The sequence below is a fragment of the Epinephelus moara genome, chromosome 10 (assembly GCF_006386435.1).
Source record: "Epinephelus moara isolate mb chromosome 10, YSFRI_EMoa_1.0, whole genome shotgun sequence".
Taxonomy (NCBI): Eukaryota; Metazoa; Chordata; class Actinopteri; order Perciformes; family Serranidae; genus Epinephelus; species Epinephelus moara.
Window position 1 is genome coordinate 11647343 of NC_065515.1, and position 19238 is coordinate 11666580.

General features: G+C 42.9%; 1 protein-coding gene across 1 annotated transcript in view; it reads right to left on the minus strand.

Moving 5' to 3' along the window:
* ncanb (neurocan b) overlaps positions 1 to 19238 on the minus strand; it is a 220265-nt gene that overhangs the window by 138048 nt on the left and 62979 nt on the right. The window contains exons 3-5 of the mRNA XM_050055537.1: positions 10235 to 10464; positions 9946 to 10114; positions 2035 to 2209 (exon numbers count right to left, since the gene is read on the minus strand). Coding sequence (XP_049911494.1) covers positions 2035 to 2209; positions 9946 to 10114; positions 10235 to 10464 — 574 coding nt within the window. The remainder of the gene's footprint in view (positions 1 to 2034; positions 2210 to 9945; positions 10115 to 10234; positions 10465 to 19238) is intronic.

The window sequence follows — 19238 nt, forward strand, 5'->3', positions numbered from 1 at the left end:
TCAGGAAGACAACACTCAATCTGCTTGACTAGTGGAGCAACAGCAATTTGAAATTAAAATGTAGATACGGAGAACGCTGTTGAGATACGAGCTCTGACTGGTAATGTAGAGAGGGACTTTATGGAAGGTGTCAGGCTGAAGCACACGCAGCAGCCTGACAGACAGCTCAGAGGGGGCAGATGTAGTTAACTGCCTTTCCAGTTTGCAAACAAGCAATTAGGTCCAATTATGTTGCACAGTTTTGTGTTCATAAAAACTCCCAAAAAGATCAAAATGACTTGCTCGCTGCCACACTTCATACTCCTACTACTTCATCAAGTTATGTGTTTTTAGACACATTTCTAGTAGCAGAGTGCATTTATTTTTTACCATGTTTGATCATGTGGCAAATTATCAAAAATATTAGGGCTGGAACAACTGTCTGATTGAGATTTTAAAAAAGCAGTTTGGCCAAACAAGCAAGAGCTGTCAGCAAACCTTCCTACTTAAAGCCCAAGACTGCTGGTTAATATCTAGCCCAGCATATTAAGATGCAGCTGCAAAGTATGTGATAATCAGGCACTGGAGAAGCAATGTTCTATTTTGCTGGCCTGTCAGTTATCATTAACTCCAACCAAATCTCCAGACTAGATGTTGGCTTGGTATGTTTTTGCAGTTTGTAGATTTGTAACATTTGACAGTATAATGCAGCAGAAACTTTACATTTTAACAACACTGTAATTAACGTGTTGTTTGGGCACAAAAACCACTGGTTTATGATAAGGAAAAGATCATGCTGGCTTTGGTGCCACATCCACAGCTAGGAATACCGCTGATTTAGCGCTTAAAAGAAACCAGTTTTGGTGGCACAATTGCCTCTTGAAATGCCACGATGTCTAGCTAGAACATATCCGGTTTTGGTGGCACAATTATGGCTGGAAATGCCGCCAATGTCTTGCTTAAAAACTTTAGGGTACTTGCATAACCCCGGTTCTCAGAGTAGCCTGAGTGAGATGTCTCACTATGTTTGTTCATCTCAACTCTAACTTATTTATAAAGCACATTTAAAAACAACTCACGCTGACCAAAGGGCTGTTCAAAAGGATTAAAATTCTAAAAACGCCTACATAAGAGGCAACAGAATTGTCAGGTACACAGCTCACACATTAGGAGACACAACACACACAGGCATGCATCAGGGAAAGACACACCAGGGGGACTCAAACGCTAATGAATGAAAGTAGGTTTGGAGCCTGGACTTAAATGAGTAAATGGAGGGGGCAGATTTGATTGGGAGGAGGCTGCTGTTCCAAAGTTTAGGGGCAGACACAACAAAGGCACGATCACCCCTGAGCTTAAGTCTGGAGCGTGGGACAGCCAGGAGCCCCAGGTCAGCTGATCTGAGGGACCTGGGCGTAGAATAGGGGGTTAGAAAGTCTTAGATGTAGGATGGGGCCAGACCATTATGGGCTTTGTACACAAACAGGAGGACCTTAAAGTCAAATCTTAACTTTACAGGCAGCCAGTGGAGAGAGGCTAAAACAGGTGTGATATGGTCTCTCCTCCGGGTACGCGTGAGGAGTCTGGCAGCGGCGTTCTGAATCAGCTGGAGGCAGGACAGAGAAAACTGACTAATACTGGTATACAGGGAGTTACAGTAGTCTCGTTGGTCTTGACAGTGGTCTGCAGTGTTCTGCTGCTTGAATCAGGACTGTAAATGCTGTCAACGTCTTGCTAAAAAACAACCAGTTTTGGTGGTACAATAGCTGCTGGAAATTCCTTGATCTGCTAAAAAGCAGACGCAGCATTTGTTGGTCTCGAACAGTGGTCTGCAGCTTGGCAGTAGTCCCGCCTTGGTGTCACGAGATGCACCATTCTCTTCCACCTAAATTTCTACTCTTCTCATAACTGTGTTGCTGCTAGTATCAAAGACACTGCCCTGCATCACAGAACGACCATAGAGACAGTGAAGAGTGTCCGCTTGATATTTATTCCAACAACAACAAACTATAGCTTTTGAACCTGAAACTGTGTATGTAAAGTTGATAACCTCACCGTACAGTCTGGTCAGACAGCCAGCCGGCATCACAGTTGTCATATCCATCAGCGAAGGTCGCCTGCAGCTGGCCGGGCGATGCGATGACTGCTGAGTTCTCCACACACACTCTCTTGGCGTCAGCGAAGGACAGGGCGTATCGGTCGTGAGGGGCTCGGTAGTGAAATACCACACCTGGAGCAAAGAGATACGGCGTGTGATAGGAAGTAGGAAGGATACTCCAGAAACTAATCGCGTGGATTTATGACCTGCAACCTCTGGGTCACAGAAATATTTATGAACTGCAACCTTGAGCCGTAAAAACATGAGCATGTACGCTTTAACAGATACAAAAACACAGAGCCCTCTAGACATCCACATCATGTACTGACATTGTTCCATCTGTGTAGGAGGAAACTACAGCATTCAGGTTCAACAACCCGCGTACGTGAGTCTCATTTGCATCAGACAGTCTGTCGGCTTATCATTAGAGAAAAGAGATGTTGCCCTTGGATACAGTAGATGACAAACAGTGGTGATGTTTATTTTACTGCTTTAACAGTACACACACAATGTCACCCTGCTGCCACCACTGTCTGCACTGCTGTACTCATGATGGAAAGACAAAGAATGCAAACATAGAAATAGAAATAGGCTGCATTCAAGGAGATGCATATATACAGTACACGTCGAACCACAGAGACAGAAGAGACAGGGTGAGAGGTAGACAGGAATACAAAAAAGAGCGGGAAAAAAAATTGGAAGAAGAAAAAAAAAATCAACTGGGAACAAAGTGTGACACAATTCCCTTAGCTGTGAAAGGGGGCATATATTCCACTTAAATAGGAAAGAAATAGCTTTAGAAGTGTCCATCTAATGTTCCCTCACCTCCCACCTCTGCCTGCCATTCATACAGTGCTGCTCCCCTGAGGAGCATCCAGCGACATAAAAGCCAGTGGGCGTCTGGCTACTAACACAGCTCCTTTATCTTCGCTGGCTTTGTCTGGGAGAGTGACAGAGATTCCTGGGAGATGGAGGCCTGCATGGCAATTTGAGCATTAGCACTCCAGGCTATGGGCGAAGAAAGCAAGCAGGGCCATGTGTGTTTGTGTGTCACACACACACACACACACAGACACAGTTCCCACAATCCCAGCAGTCCATCTCGCCATTTTGTCATCTCGGTCTTATTCTCCTCTCCACAAAAATGTAGCGCAGAGATCCTCTCTTTCTCTGCTGCGTTTCTTTTCTGCTAATTTCTCAGTTTCCATCCTTTGTCCTTGGAGGCTGTGGGATCTTGTCCAAACAGAGATGCTAGCTCGCTGGCTAATGCGTACACTAGAGAGACAAATGGGTTTCCTCTCAGTATGGGAAACCCGGACTTATTCCACATGAGGGCTGAATGCCCAATACCTCATGCCTCTATTTTTACCCTCTGCATCTTCACACACCGTCTCCAGAGAGGAGAACAGGAAGGCACCATTTGTGGGCAGGCCCCATGTTTTATGACTGTAGGCTGCCCCCATTGTAGCACAGTTGAGCAGTTGGTGTCCCTCGGCAATATTGTTTAGCCACGTTATATGTAAGCTGTGTCGTGCTAAAATAAAATACTTTGGCAACACAACAAACATGAGAAGCCATGTAACTCGATACCACCTGACGGAGGAGTCAGGGAGACGGCAAGTAGTGGCGCTACCGACCAGAGAACAATCGAGGAAGCAATTAGAAAGCTGCCACCCTCGTCGGAAAAGGCGAAGCGAATTACGAAGGCCATCACGGCATGTATTGCTAAGGATTTGCGTCCTTCTTCCGTCGTGGAAAATCAGGGATTTCGAGCACTGCTGCATACACTGGAGCCCAGATACACCATCCCATCCCGACACTATTTCACCAACACTCTACAACCAAACCAAAACAGAAGTCATGGCCTCACTGTTGAAGGCAGGCAGGTAGGATCGCAGTTACATGTGATGCGTAGACGTCTGTCGCCACCGAATCATTTGTTACTCTAACTACGCATTTTATCTTGTGATTTAAGATACCTGTGGTTACCTTTGGTTCCATACAACGAAGTTGTAACTTTCCAGCTTGCACGCATTTCCATTTATATGTTTAATAAAATATAATGGAAATTAATTCAACTGTTTCTTATTACAAATGCACTGTTTTTAAAAAGTGTTGAATGCTTATTCAGTGAGACAAAAAGAAATGTGTGTTGTGAAAAAGTGCATCAATATACATAAATTAAAGATGCATCAATAATCGTTTTATAATCGAATCGTAATCGTTATCGAATCATGAGGTGCCCAAAGATTCCCACCCCTAATGATCATATACAGACCAAGTTCTGCTCCTCGTGGCAGCAGCACTCCCAGATGTCAGTGGCCCCCCAGCAGGACACTGCACCATGTCCCACCATAAAAAACTGCTCAGGATTGGTCCGAGGATCGTGACAAAGATCTGAAGACATCAATCTGGTCTCCATTTTCCCAGATCGCAATCTGATTACGCATTCCTGGGACGTGCCAGTACCCTAGACGTACCCTCGATCCACAGTGGAGCCTCCTTGGATCGGACTTGGCCCTTACCTGTTGAAGCACGGACACAGGACCTCTGGTGGATGTCCTGTGGTGTCTGGCATCAGGGCGTTGGCAGTGGATCCTTTGAGTCCTATGAGTTGTGAGGTGGAGTACTGGCACGTCCCACAGTTGCCAGATTAGATTGGGATCTGGCGAATGTGGAGGCCAGGTGGACGCCAGGAGCTCTTTGTCATGTTTCTTGGGACATTCTTGAGTTGTGTTTATGGTCCTGGCATGGTGCATTGCCCTCCGTGAGGCCACTGCCATTGAAGAATGTCGTTGCTATGAAGGGGGTTACTTTCAGGTGGCATTCACATGATTGCCAGGAACCAAGGTTTCCCAGCAGAAAACTGGATTGTAATGAAACGATCAATGTTATTCATTTCACCAGCCAGTGGTTTTAATGTTTTGGCTCATCAGTGTAGCTACTGTATTTCTCCACTTTTCACAAGATACACCCATTTTTGAGCACATTTTTCCCCAAGAGTGTTTTGCAGGGTCCCGTCCAACTGCACTGTGATTAGCAAGAATTCACTGAGGTTTGAATGCAGTTAGGGTAAGGGCAAAAAGGTCATGGTAAGGGTTAGTACAAGCCAATCACAGCAGTGGGGCAGGACTAGGTGTAACACTCTTGGGAAACAAAAGGTTTTAGACAGATGTGTAGAAACACTGTGTGAGCTCTATTGACTATGAGAGCACGTCATAACCTTATATAGACTACAAACACTGACATAAGATGTTTTCCCTCCTTTTCAACAAGCCTGCATAACATCATCAGAGTTTGGCTAGTTACTCTTTAAAAATGTAATAATTACAAATTACTAGTTACCTTCATTTGAAAGTAATAAGTTACTTATTGCACTACTTTTGCTTTACTTTCACCAAAGTGACCGCAAAAGAACTAACAGGCATTTTAAATGGATGAGGGTCATGTTGATTCACAGCAGGTAATCAAAGCACAGACGCTTCAGTTTATTACAGTTCATTTCATCCATCCGGTGCTGAGCAGGTCTGACCTATTTATGCATTCACATACTGTGGTTACCACTTTGTATTAAAAGTCCTTTATTATTATATTAATAATAGTGTGATGATATAGAACAATTAAATAGTCTAGACCATTTAAAATAAATGAATAGCCTTGGACACATGGACGGGCAGGCAAAGTCTAATAATTATGAGATATGAATAAATATTTGTGGGCCTATGATATGAAACTCAATAAACAAATACTGAGGTTAGCAGAACAAATGGAGTGGCGTGAGAGTAAATCACTATGACGAGTACAAATTAATCCACCTGCCAGTTCCACGGTGTGCCGGTCAGCTACAACAGCACTAGAGCAAGAAGTATGCATAATGACGAGACGGTGTGTCGGTGTTGGTCTGCAGTTGTTGGGGATGTGAATGGAAAAACATCCAACAAATAATAAAATCACTTATATATGTTGATCACCGGGACGTCGAAAAAACAAACTGGAGGCCAGCTCCTTATCCCCGCTGCTTTCAGGCAGCCTTAGGACACAAAAGCAGAAAGGGATACGTTGTAGGTACATGAACGGAAACCCACTGGACATGATGACACACACAATCACTGGCACCCATCTATAAGGTAGCGTATACTGACATGACAACACACAACAACCTTCGGCGGATGTTTTTTCTAGTGGTGCAAGTGGCGGAAGTGAAGCGGTATTGATGAATGGAAAAAAATGAAAACAATAAACAGTTTACTTTGGGTGGTAACACTTTATGTGACATTGTAAAAAATCCTGTTGGTAATGTGTTATATTACTCTGTAACTGCTAAATAGTAATATATTACTGTAACAGGTTACAAAAGTAGCCAAACACCATTTATCTGCACACACTGCAATGACACAGAGCTGGTTGTTAATCAGTAAAGTTTTCCTTAGGGAGAAATTGATTGCAAACGTGGATTTTAATATCAGTTCAACTGCATACATATCGCATAATGAGGCTGTTGGTAGATTTTATTTCCATCTACAGGATTCTCCATTGTATTAAGAGCTGTATAGAACCACACACATTAAAAGAGGGATTTAAAATGCATCTGCAAACTATAAACTGCATATACTAAATTCACAACATGAATATATTTGAGACAGTTTAGACTTGCAGCTGTGAAGAACCTTGTTAAAACTTTCTTGTGCAGAAGTTGTGTAAACCATTACAATATGCTTTTCACTATGCCCAGCGCTGACAGACTATATATCGTCCTCACACCAGTTAATGGTGGGCAGTGATATCTCACCACAAGACAACGGCTGACACGCGCTATCAATGGCACTGTTCCCTAATTGGTGAGACACGGCCAATTGACCAGTCAATATGTGCCAAGAGAAAGAAAGAAGGAAAATGGAGACTAAACAAGGAGCGAGTAAGACAGAGATGGCAGGGGAGAAATTAAGGAAGAGATGGCAAGGGAGGAAGGACATCTCATCGGGGCTTAGGCACACACACAAATTAGTCTATGAGAGGAGCAGTGTGGATTAATATGATATTGATATAGCTGAGCAGTATCAATACCTGCTAATTAATACGTTAAGCACTCAGAAGAATTAGTGTGAGGACGGCTGTGGTCTGCCATGTAGCGTGACTGCCAATTAAGACTAAGCCCTGGAGATGGCTAGTCCTCGCCAGCTACGTAATTGGTTTCTCTCTAAAGGAGTGGTTTTCATAGCGTGTTAATCGATTGGCCAAGAGGGGGAGGATGCATCTCCTAAGCGTTGTGACAGGGGTCCTGCTTAGTAAATGTAGACTGCTCTTATGGAAAAAGATGAGTTGCTCTGCTTGTTTGAGAATAGCATCCTTGCTGAGATACTGAAATTATAAAGAAACAGTGACCTATACAAACACACACCTATATGCATGCTTGCAGTTATATTAAGGCAATAGAGTGGAGGCTATCTGTGTTACTCATACGACGTAGCCATTGCAGCGTGCTGCGTCTTTGTAAAAGAATAAGGTTACTGGGCCTTCAGAGCTGGTGTTAGCAGCACTAGCACAGATTTGTAGATGTGGCAGCATAGTGTACAGTGGCTAATACGTTGTGTGATTCCCTGTAGTCATTATGATAATAGCTTATTATTAAAAATAGTGAGTGACCTGGAAAGAATCTGATGAAAGCTCTGCAGCTAAAATACCCTGACAAAGTAATTATGGTTCTACTACAGTGAGCTACCTCCAGGTAGTCTGGTAATTCCACAAATACGGGTGTCCTGGATACAGATACTGCAGTAAATGGTTTGCCCATTTAGTTAAGCCACTGAGAGCCATACAAAGTGCCCGCAGTCACACTATTTGACAATAGCGTACACTGCTGTGTTCCTACCTTATTGGTTTCATTAGGCTTTCAGTGCATGAACAGCACCTGAGTGGCCCAGGTCAATGATGTTTAATGTGTTCCAGTTCCCTCACCCTTTTTCTTCCACATCATCATACATTCTGCGCGGACAGTAAACAACCCTGGGTGTAATGGCTGTATTAGCCTGACATGGAAAACAGGGTCATTATTATTCATAGTGGCAGAGCTTGAGAGCAAAGCGAGAGCTGTACAAAACCAAAGAGTGGAGTGTTGCTTTGCTCAGACAATAATTTATGTTGGTGAAAACACGCATAATGCCTAGAATGACATAAGTGATGTTAATTGCTTTGTATATCACAGCTCATCAGTTGATGGCAGTGTTACTGACTCACAGAAATAATCAGGTTTATGAGGGGAGTGGAAGATTCTTGCATGCTCGCTCTTTTTCTCTCTGTTCTAATAACGCTTCTGCGGAGTGCTGTCTGGCTAAGTAATGACAGAAAGTGCGTTACCGTCATTGTACCTCAGCTCATATGCTGAAAGGCTTGACTAGCAATAGCTGCCTTCCCGAGGAATATTTAAAAATTTCTCCATTAACAGGCAGATTTTTTAAACCTCTTGCATACACCTAAAATTTCAGTAAGAACAATATCTTTTGTAGTAACTGGTCATGCCTTTTTGGGTTATTTACAATGCACTTCATCCATTTCAGTAAAGTTTTAGCTTCTGCAATGAATTTGTGATTTGATACTAACTGCAAGCGACATGTAGCACCGCAAATGTGAAGCTTTATGAACTGGCGATGGGCTGAGTAGCCTGTCACTGTCACTTATCTAACTAGAAATTGTGTAATAATTCCTCCTCCTGGGAAGTTAGCAAGTGTACTAGCTAATGCCCGTTAGCTACCTGAGCTAGCTACCTGATTTCAATAGCATGCTTCAGCAAAATGTGAACTAAATCTCCAGGTCCTTGAGATGAATACATTTTTATTACACTAGCCAGAACCTCTTGATGTTTGTTTGGTGTGACTAGCATACAGCTAGGTTGGCTCTGGCATGAGATTTCTCTACCATTGTGTGACCTCAATTCAAAATGGCTGCCCTAAGATCGTAGGGCTGCTGTGAAACTGCACCTAATTAGGGCAACAAAAAAGTTTATCCTTGGAGCGTCGGTACAATGGACAACCAAGAAAGGACGGCAGAGGAGATACCCGCACACCAATGCAGCTGGGCTGGACAGCCACAAAAAAGGTTCACAGGCTGAGATCAATGCAAAAAATGTCGTTATTTAGGACATCCTTTCACAAAAAGAAGGGTGTTTAAAGTGCAAAAAATAATACAAAGTGAATAAAAACAACGGCAAACGTTTCAGTCCCTGACTATTGAGGGCATGACAAAAAAACAAAACAAAATGCCAAAATTTACCAGCAAATATTAATAATATAACAGTGACCAGCAGTAATGTGCAACAGTTTCAACACTTGTTGAATAAAAGGTTCAAATAGATTCATACTCTGCTATGGCTGGTTTCAGACATATGCTCAGTTGGACAGTTTGAGGTCCTTCTAGGGATGCTACCGCCTCATCTGAGGAGGCAGAGGACCAACTACAGGGATCCTATTGAAACAGAGCATCAGTCTGTCTGAGCTAACCTGTTGTATCACTTAAGATACTTTAAGCTATTTTATTGAGTTTCCTTTTGGTAAAATGCTCTGAGGGAATTTGACTTACGTTTGAGTTGAAAGGTAAGAAAGAAAGGAGCTGTGACGTGATGTCTGTTCTGCACAACGAGAATGATTGATACCTTTCAGCGCATTTCAAATGCTCAGAAAAATCAAACTATCTGAAAAAACTACAATGCTTTTACACAGCATAATATTTGCATTCCAAGTGAAAGTACTCATAACAAGACAGCAGATTGAAAATATATATTGGCATGTGAATTAATTCCACAAAATGAATATATAAATTTTTAAAAGCCCCTGCTGTGTAAAGGCCTTTAATCAGAAAAATGTCGTTTAATTTACCTGTGACCTCCAGGGGAACTGTGTCCTGCTCGTCACTGATGCCCACCACGACCTCACAGCGGTACAGACCAGAGTCGCTGGACCGTAGCCCTGACAGAGCAAGACTGGCGTTGTAGCGGTTCTCACTGTAACCAGGCAGCGTGACACGACCCTGGAAAGCCTTCTTCACCTGAGGGCAGAGAGAAAGAGGCGAGGGGTGATAATGAGAGAGGGGAAAAAAACACCACTGAGCTCCAAAAAAGCTTGGCACAAAATATTTCACGGCGCCCTCCCTAAGCCTCTATGGTACCTTGACCACGTTGTCTTTGGCCACCAGGACCGACTGTTCCTTCTGCAGGCCATCGGAGCCTCTCTGGCCCCAAACCTTGGTCCACTTGATCCTGGGGGGCTCATGAGATGAGCTGGCACTGGGGCGGAGGGTGAAGAGGCAGGGGAGGAGAACGGTTTTGGACAGCTCCTCGCTAATGGTCTGATGGGTCACCTTCCGCATATTCACCACAGTGTCGGCGTTGGTTATGCCTGAGGAGAGGAGAGGAGAGGAGAGGAGAGGAGAGGAGAGGAGAGGAGAGGAGAGGAGAGGAGAATCAATGCCGTCTTGTAAATTAAGCCACAGAACGTTTTTTCTCATTACGCTGAAAAGACGTTAGTTAATTGCTTCTTGTAGGAGAAAACATGCTCTCCTTTCAGGTTCTTTTGTTCCATCAGATGCTTCTGGAGTAAAAGGGAAAGAGCAGAGGCTCATTGTGGCTCTCTGATTATCGGCCATTGATCCAGCAAACCATTACCGAGCTACCTGAACAGTGGGAGGCAGGGCTGGACTGTGGAGGGAAGATATCAAAAGTCCTTTCATAAGCCATATATCAAACCTGGATGTGCATTATGGGATCAATATCCACCAGCTCTTTGCAGCTTAAAGCACCACCACCACTACCATAGACATACAAATATTATTTTGCTAAAAAAAACATGATGACAGAGAGAAGGGGTATCATTAAAAGAAATTCAGAGTGCGGTGCATTTAGACGAGCTCTGGTTTTTGTTCAGCAGAATTCTGCAATACTCTGCTGCATTTTTCCTTTGTTGTCTTTTCTCCCAACTCATTTTACACTGGTGGAGTCACATCATACGTTATCATTACGCTCTAATCCTGTGTCACCTTGCCTGAAAAGACAGAGGTGGCTCATTTACATCGCAAAGCTAGATGTGAATTCCGCTCTTTCAAAACAGTAATACAGGTTATCATCTCTGAGCTCTATCTGCTTCTGTTTATCCAGTGTGCAGCGTGTGTGAATGAGGTTTACCTGTAAAGCCTTAAGCCTAATCTCATTCTTTTCCAGCTCCCTTATCAGTCACAATTCCCTTTTTTCTCACTACTGAGAATGCTGGCAAAAACATGCCGCTATGTTGAATCTAATTCGCCCCAAAGCCCGGCATCAGTGCATGCATTTATAATCAGTTAGCCACTTTTTAGCCACACTGGCAGCATGGCTCTAGGGATAGCAACTATCTGTTGGTAAGTCCAACTCTGACAGTCAAGTATTAGATAGATTGCCATGAATTCAGTACAGACGTTCCTAGTCCTCAAAGGATGCATCCTAATGACTGTGATGATCCCCTGACTCTTCCTCTTATGCAACCATGAGGTTGACATTTGTGGTTGCGAGTGAAGTAAGATAAGATGAAGAGACGAGAGAGCAAAAATGAAAGATTGAAGAACAGAAAGAAGCACTCCCTAGGTGGGCCGAACGGTTGAACGATGGAGAAAATGAGCCTATTGATTTCTTTTCATTAGTGTTGGTTTCCACTGCACACTTTATGTGTGTGTCCCGTTTCACTCCCGTTTGATTGGATGCATGTTAAAGTGCTACACGCTACGGGGCGGCCCCTCCTGTCTGTAATTAAATGGCAGATCGGTGGAACAATGTTTTTCCAGCGGTCACAGGCGCACCGCTGCGCGAGTCACTCAACCTCTCTGTCCTTCTGTCTGCTCTGTCATTTTTCTCCCCATCTCCTGTCACTCTCTTTCTCCTCTTCCACCCCCGCAGTACGACCACCTGCCAGCTTTCAGACGAGCATTTCACTTCTTGGCTTTTTTCCATCTGAAAATCTTATTTTTGTTTTATCTTCAGCCTATAGATAAAAGTTAAACAGTGTTTTTGTTTTATTTTCAGGATTAGATTTTTCCCTGAGCCAGGCTGAGGAAATATAGTCCACAATTCAGATCAACTTTCCATCAGCTGCCTCATCTCTGATTGCCAATTTTGCTAATAGTGGATGTATTGTACAAGGTGTGTGTGTGTGTACTGGAATGCTCTCACAAGAGAAAAATCTCATCTGTCTTTTGCTATTCAGGGAGCACCGAGTGCACACCCTCCACACACACATAACCACTCACCTACACGCACACACACATTTTTGAAACCCCCATTTTTCATTCCTTACTGGATGGTTAATGTGACATTGAGCACACACAAATAGCAGACGTGTGGATTGCTGTCATTGCTCATTCCCACAGCCGTTATGCTGTTGCAGTTGCTCAAGCTAAGAGGCTGAGTGCCTCTACCCTGATAGCTTAACATCAACCCTCCCATCGCATTTTCTCCTCCCTGCAGACGCATGAACACACATAAATACCCACTTCTCCCCTTCTCCCAGTGACATCGTCTCAGACAAGCGCTACTTGTCCGACTCCCTCACTAGCTGATCTATGGTGCTCTGCATGGCAGCATCAAACAGGATTTGTGCTCTGAAATGGCCTCTCGTTTCGCACTCCAGAGGAGTTCTGCCCATCGTGCGAGGTGACCTGTGAAACAAAATGCATGAGGCTTTCAAAGGGAGAGGGATAAGATGAGACTGGAGGGAGCGGTGAGGAATAAACAAGTACAGCAGCGTGGGTCACAAACAATGACATGTCTTATCCGATTTTTTTTTTACTTGTGTGTGTAAGGGAAAATCATCTTAGAGGGGACCTTTTATGCTTTTTATTATTTTCTGACATATATATAATGTTACAATGTCAGACGTTCATATTAAAGGTGGCCAAAGTTTACAGTAATGAGGTAAATATATGTAAATATATATATTGTATAGGTCCTGTTTGTGCATGTGTGTGTCTTTCAGACCTGTGTGTAATTGACAAGCAAGAGTGAAAACACTGAATTTCCCCTCAGGGGGATTAATAAAGTAAATAAACTTAATAAAGTAAATAAACTTAAACTTAAACTTAAACTTAAATCCCTGTGAGCAAAAACCTCAGGCTCCAGGCACGCTACTGCAAGGATTTACGTTACATACACTGCTACATGTAGCTACATGCTAGCCTCAAGGAGACATGTAATCATGGTTGCCGATGTTGTTAATTTCTCCCAGATTTCAGATGAGATTCCTGCTGTGACACGTCTTGTGAAGATTTTAGTTTATGTTATTAGTGCCACTATATACTCCAGTACAGTCATTCCCCCGGCTGCAATAACGGTGCAGATATTCTGACAGGAAAACCAGGAAAAACTGACCAATCAGAGCAGACTGGGCTTTTCGCATAGGCATAGGCCCCACCACCTTACCCACACAGTAAAAAGACACACAGACTTTGTGTTGGTTTTGCATGTCTTTGTAGTTTTTATGCATATTTGTAGTCATTTTGGGGCTCCTTGTAGTTTTTTTGTGTCTTTTTTGGTCGTTTTGTGTCACTTTGTAGTCAATTCTTGACTCCTTGTGGTTGGTCTGTGTCACTTTGTGATCATTTTGCCTGTTTAAGTAGTTATTTGTCTATTATTACAGTTCCTTTGCATCTCTTTCCGGCCTCTTTGTGTCTCTTTTTAATTAATTTAATCTCTTCCTGGTCAGTACACATTACTTTGAGTAACATTTTGCAGGTGAAGGCCAGGTTGGCCCCAAACACTTTGGGCCCCTACAACTGAGCCTGGTAGGCCCATTCAGTAATCTACCTATGCTTTTTCGGGAGGGGGGCTTACAGAGGCACAATGGAACATTTCAGACAAAGCGTAAATACAAGTGCTCCAGCACAGACAGTATGAGGAAAATAATGTGTTTTTTGATCATTAAACCTGAAAATGAGAATAATAGGTCCCCTTTAAAGGAATAGTTCAACATTTTAGTGGAGAGCTAATGAGAAAATTAATATCATTCCCATATCTGTCCACTATATATGGGGTTATATTCAGAAAGTCCTGGCTTTGCCAACAAGCTCACTAATCGCTATTTTATATCTATATTTTGTTACAATTTGACAGAGCAAGGCAAGCTGTTTCCACCTTTTTTCATTCTTTAGGCTGCTTTCAGACCTAGAGTCGTCTTGCTTTGGTCTGAATCAGGGACTAATTTGTAACAAAGTTACATAATTGCCTAGAGTTGGTCTGTTTTCTCATGGCAGCATTTACAAGCGGACCAGATCAAATGGCTGAGTGAGAACTCTGCTCTTGATTGGTCAGAATTTCCATGTAGGAAAAATCCAGGAAGTAAACAAAACGTTGAAGAAGAGTACACTTGCAAGATAAATGTGACACTTTCTAATGTCACAATGGAGGGACAACTACGCAGGTTGATTTTAGCGCTGCTCATCGTGGACTATATTGCTGTCATTGTTCATTTTAGTCAAACCATACAGTTTGAAAACGAGGCGCGACTCCAACTAGAAAACAATGTTTTGATGCATTGGATGTGCTGAATGTGCATATTAAGGCAGTACAGGAGGAGGTGCACATTAATAATCCTCCAGGACTGTAACATGCTCATGTTTAACACAAACAATGTGTCATGTGATTGCAGCTGGTTCAGATCCAGGGCGGAAGATGTTCTCCCCACAAACGAATCGCACCAGAGTTCGTTTGTAACTGGACTGAAACCACCTCTTCAAGAAGGTCTCAGTTCGGTTGCTTTGATGCGCACCTAAGTGTGATTGCTGTGTTCACACCTGCCCAAACGAACCGAACAGGGCAGGTGTGAAAGCACCCTTAGGCTTAGCTAGGCTAACAGGCTGCTGGCTGTGCATTCATATTTATCACATAAACATAAGAATGGTATCAATCTTCTTATCTAACTCTTGCCAAGAAATAGATGAACTGTATTTCCCAATATGCTGAGCTATTGCTTATGTTCATCACAGAGAATCTGTTAACAACTGACGTTATCTGCTATCCTTTGTAAGTAATCAGTATTTGTTTTACGACAGACATTGCCATGACACGCTCCATTTTAGCGCCTGTCTCTTTAAGTCCCCCTCCTGAAAAAGCCCAGTCTGGTCTGATTAGTCAGAGTTTCGGGTCTTCTGCATATGAACGGTCGTCATCCCTGCACCGTCACTGCAGCTCCATGAATGACTGTAACAGAGTGTAGTGCCATTTTCTACCATGAAAAATCACCAATAAAAGCTTCAAAATCTAATATGTTCCAGGAATCTGATATAAAAACAAATAATGTGGCATTTTATCACTTTTGTCAGAGCAGGTGCATTTTTTTCAAATCTGGAGGGATTCAAATTCTCCATTTTATTACCAAAAGCACTTCACATTCTTAAGTGGCTGCAGGTTAAAATGACAATTTTGTGAGTTACACAACACTGTTGACAACAAACGGGCGCTCTCAATACAGTTTGTGGTCCACAGACTCTGCAATAGGAGTAGGTGTAGAGGAAAATTGATTCACTTTTGAATTTGTTTTTACTTAATCGTAGCAACAATGTACTTTTCTCTCACAGTGACAGAGGGAAACACAGACACTACACAAAAGATGAACAAGCACAATTGACTCCAGAATAACACAGTGTGGGACTGTGAGCGGTGAAAGGAGTCAAGCGAGGGAAAATACATAAACAAAAAAATGGAATTTGAAAAGCTGGAGTCATGTGTAACGGGGAAATTGGAGTGATGCGATGTGGAAAAGGAGTCGAGAGGATGTGATGGAAAAAGTAGAGATGCACTTTTGTGATTCAGACTGACACAGTGACACACACACACACAAACTCACTCAAAGAACACATCTTTCATAAGAGGCTATCAGTTTCCACTCCCTGCTGTCACTCTCTTTGCTTTATCCCCCTGGAGGATGTGGCACTCATCTTTGTTTACCACACACTCACACATGTGCCCCTCCCCTCCAAACACACACACACATAGACACACGCTGAGTAACGCGCCGTCCCAGAAGACAATCAAACTCCAATTTCTAAACCACCTTGCCGAGAGCTTGCTCGAAACAAAAACAGGCAAATTTATTCTTCAGCTAAGAGGCATCAATAATGTTTAATGTGCTTGCCGGTTTCTTGCCAGGTTCCACCTGGATAAGCACCATTTGGGTAACATTAAGCTACTTATGTTGCCAATAGCAAGACAGTGCCACAAATGAAGCCAACCAAGCTTTACAATCACATTCTCTCTCCTCCCTTTTCACTCTTTCCGTCCACTTTATCTGGACAAATGTTTATCTTTGTTTCCCCGGCTGCTGCTGCAATTTGCACAACTAAATCAAATGAAATCAATTGCAGATCCCCCACATGAAAAGCCTAAATTACAATGTGAAGGAGGCCAGGTGAAAAACAAAAAAAAACATTGCTCTCTTTCTCCGTGGTAATGAATGTAAACTAGCAAGGCCTCCAATGCCATTGATATATCAAATCTACATTTAAATGGAAACGCTATCACCATCTTAACCCTCAAGAGGCTGCCTTTTGTTTGGATATCTATCCGTGTTTCATATTGCTTTTTGTCACCCTCTCTTTAAACAAGGCTCACCAAGATGTCGGGTGATAAAGAGGAGAGGAAATACTGAGGCTGAATGTCAATACAAAGCGAGAAAAGTATGCTCAGTAAAACTCATTGGATAGTAAAATCTGAGCCAGTGTGATGGGACTTTGTTAAATGTTAACAGGCAATCTTTTATTGACCTCGTCCTGTGTCTTTGTCTGTCTCTATGAGTGTTGAGAAGGGCACAGAGTGAGAGGACACACCCTCCGCCTCCTCCTGGAAGCTCCACTTTCAATATCTTGCAACTCCGAGCTCAGGTTTTCTTATTTTCTTTCTGCTGGTTCACAGTGGCATCTACGTGATCATCACCGTCGGCCCATCTGTCTTCACTTTAGAGGTGCTCTCGAATTATTAAACACAGTCGGAGAACCTTTATGCAGCTGGCACAGAGCTGCACACAGACACGGGGTGGGCGGTAATGGCATTTTCACTGTAATAGAACACAATTGCAAACATCATTCCTCGTTCTCTCCCTTTCTTTCTTATTCTCTCTATCTCACTTTCGTTCAGAGGTGCCTGCAATGGGCTCTCTAATGATAAAGGTCCTTTTGTCTTCGATTTGCCCAAATCAGACCCGTCAGCCTGCCAGTCAAGAGCTACCGGGACTGATCGAGTGCATCCTCTCCTGTCGTCGCCACTCCACTCCCGCTGCCTGCGTGTCAGCTGATTATGTGTTTGGGTGTGTTTGTGCAGACGTGTGTGTAGGTCATAAATCATGACAGATGAGCTGTCTGACAGAGGCTTGCCGCTATTAGTTGATCACTGTGTTAAGAAATGACAGGTGAGACAACACAAACGACTGGACTGCAGCAGGCTCGGGTCAAATTGTTTTTGTTATTCTCAGAGAGAGTTGGTTTTAATCTGCAGCATGATGGATGTGGTTTAATGGATAAGGGCAGTGCAGGAGAAGACTTTTAAACTGACTCAGTTGTAATGCTTTCACTGGTCCATAATTATCTAATAACTTCCTCGAAAGTTTCCTGGAAATAACTGTGTAATTGGGTAAAGAGAAAAAAGAGGTAAAGGTTATTACTGTCTCCATTTTTGCCACAATTAGTATCAAATTACATAGTGCTTAGTACTCCTTCTTTACTTAAAGTCCCTGTTAAACAGAAGTTAGAGCATCTTTAGAGGGATTTAAATCAAATCCTTCACATTTGACTAGATGGCTGAAGCGGGATTTACACTTGTGCATAAGCTCTACGCCGTAGCCTACGCTGTTGTGAGCATTTATACTTGTGCGGTGGTATGTTTGTGTCGCTCTGTAGTTACATCTCCAAAACACTAGTCGGCAGCGGGGTTTCTGTCAAGTGCTGTAAACTTAAGTTGATTCAAAATTCACCCAAAACACACATTAAACATGGCTTAATAGAGACAATATCAAACACAAGTACACAAATCAGCTTCACTATAACTCGCAGCATTCACAGACAAAGACGTTCTCTCTTGCTGGACTCATTTTCCCCACAAATACGACATGCTAATATTTTTAGCACAAGCCTATGGCATTTTACATTGTATAAGTTAGCCTAGTGGCTAGTGGACTTTTCCTCTACTCATAAAACCAGGGACAACAGCAACATTAAACAAAGGTAATGTTACAAAATTTGGCTCCATTACAACTCACAAGGTTAACCGACAAAACAACTGTCTTATACTAAACATGTTTTTTCCAAACAAATACAACATGCTAATGTTATTAGCACAAGCCTAAAGCAATTAAAAACTGTAGAAATTAGCTCAGCGACTAGCGGAGATTTCCTCTGCTCATACAAAGCCAGGATAAATCACACACAACACTTAAAATGCTATTTTTGTGGAGGCTTTATTGTCTTCACAATTTATTGTTTCTTATCTGTGAAATTAAAGTAAATAAAAGCTTCCTTTCCACTGAGGGAAATGGTTTCAGCTTGCACAAATAGACAGGAGGTCTCCGTCGCCGCAACCTGTAGTTACATTTCTGGGGAGGTGCACGTCAGGCCACGGTATATGCCCTATGTCGATGCAGAGCCTACGCCGTAGGTACAGTGTTAATCAGACGCAGAAGTATAAATCCTGCTTAAAAATTGGGCAGACTTAGTGTTTTGCGCTATGGAATGACAGTGGAGTCCACTGCTGAGCAGACTGTTTGCTCCAAGCGGCAACCTCCAAGGCTCAGAAATGAAGCCAACACGGAAGTGCCAAAAACGGCAAAACAAGAGATATAGCCACATAGACTCCCATGTTAAGAAGTCCAACTTTACAACAGACATAAACATCCCAGATAGCACACATACATCTGGCCGACGTCGGCCCGATGTATCAAGTTTAGATCGTTAAGACGTAGCAGGGAGAGCGTTTGCTTATTGCCAAGACGTCACTGAGACGTTGGCCTTTAATCGAAAATGACCACCACGCGACGTTCAAACGATCAATAAAAAGCTGCGCTCAGTAGGCGCTCCTTCATTAATATTAATATGCTTCGTTAACTACGACCTTTATTCATTTAGGTCGGACCTTTCAAACTACAAATATTTCACCATCCAATGTGAG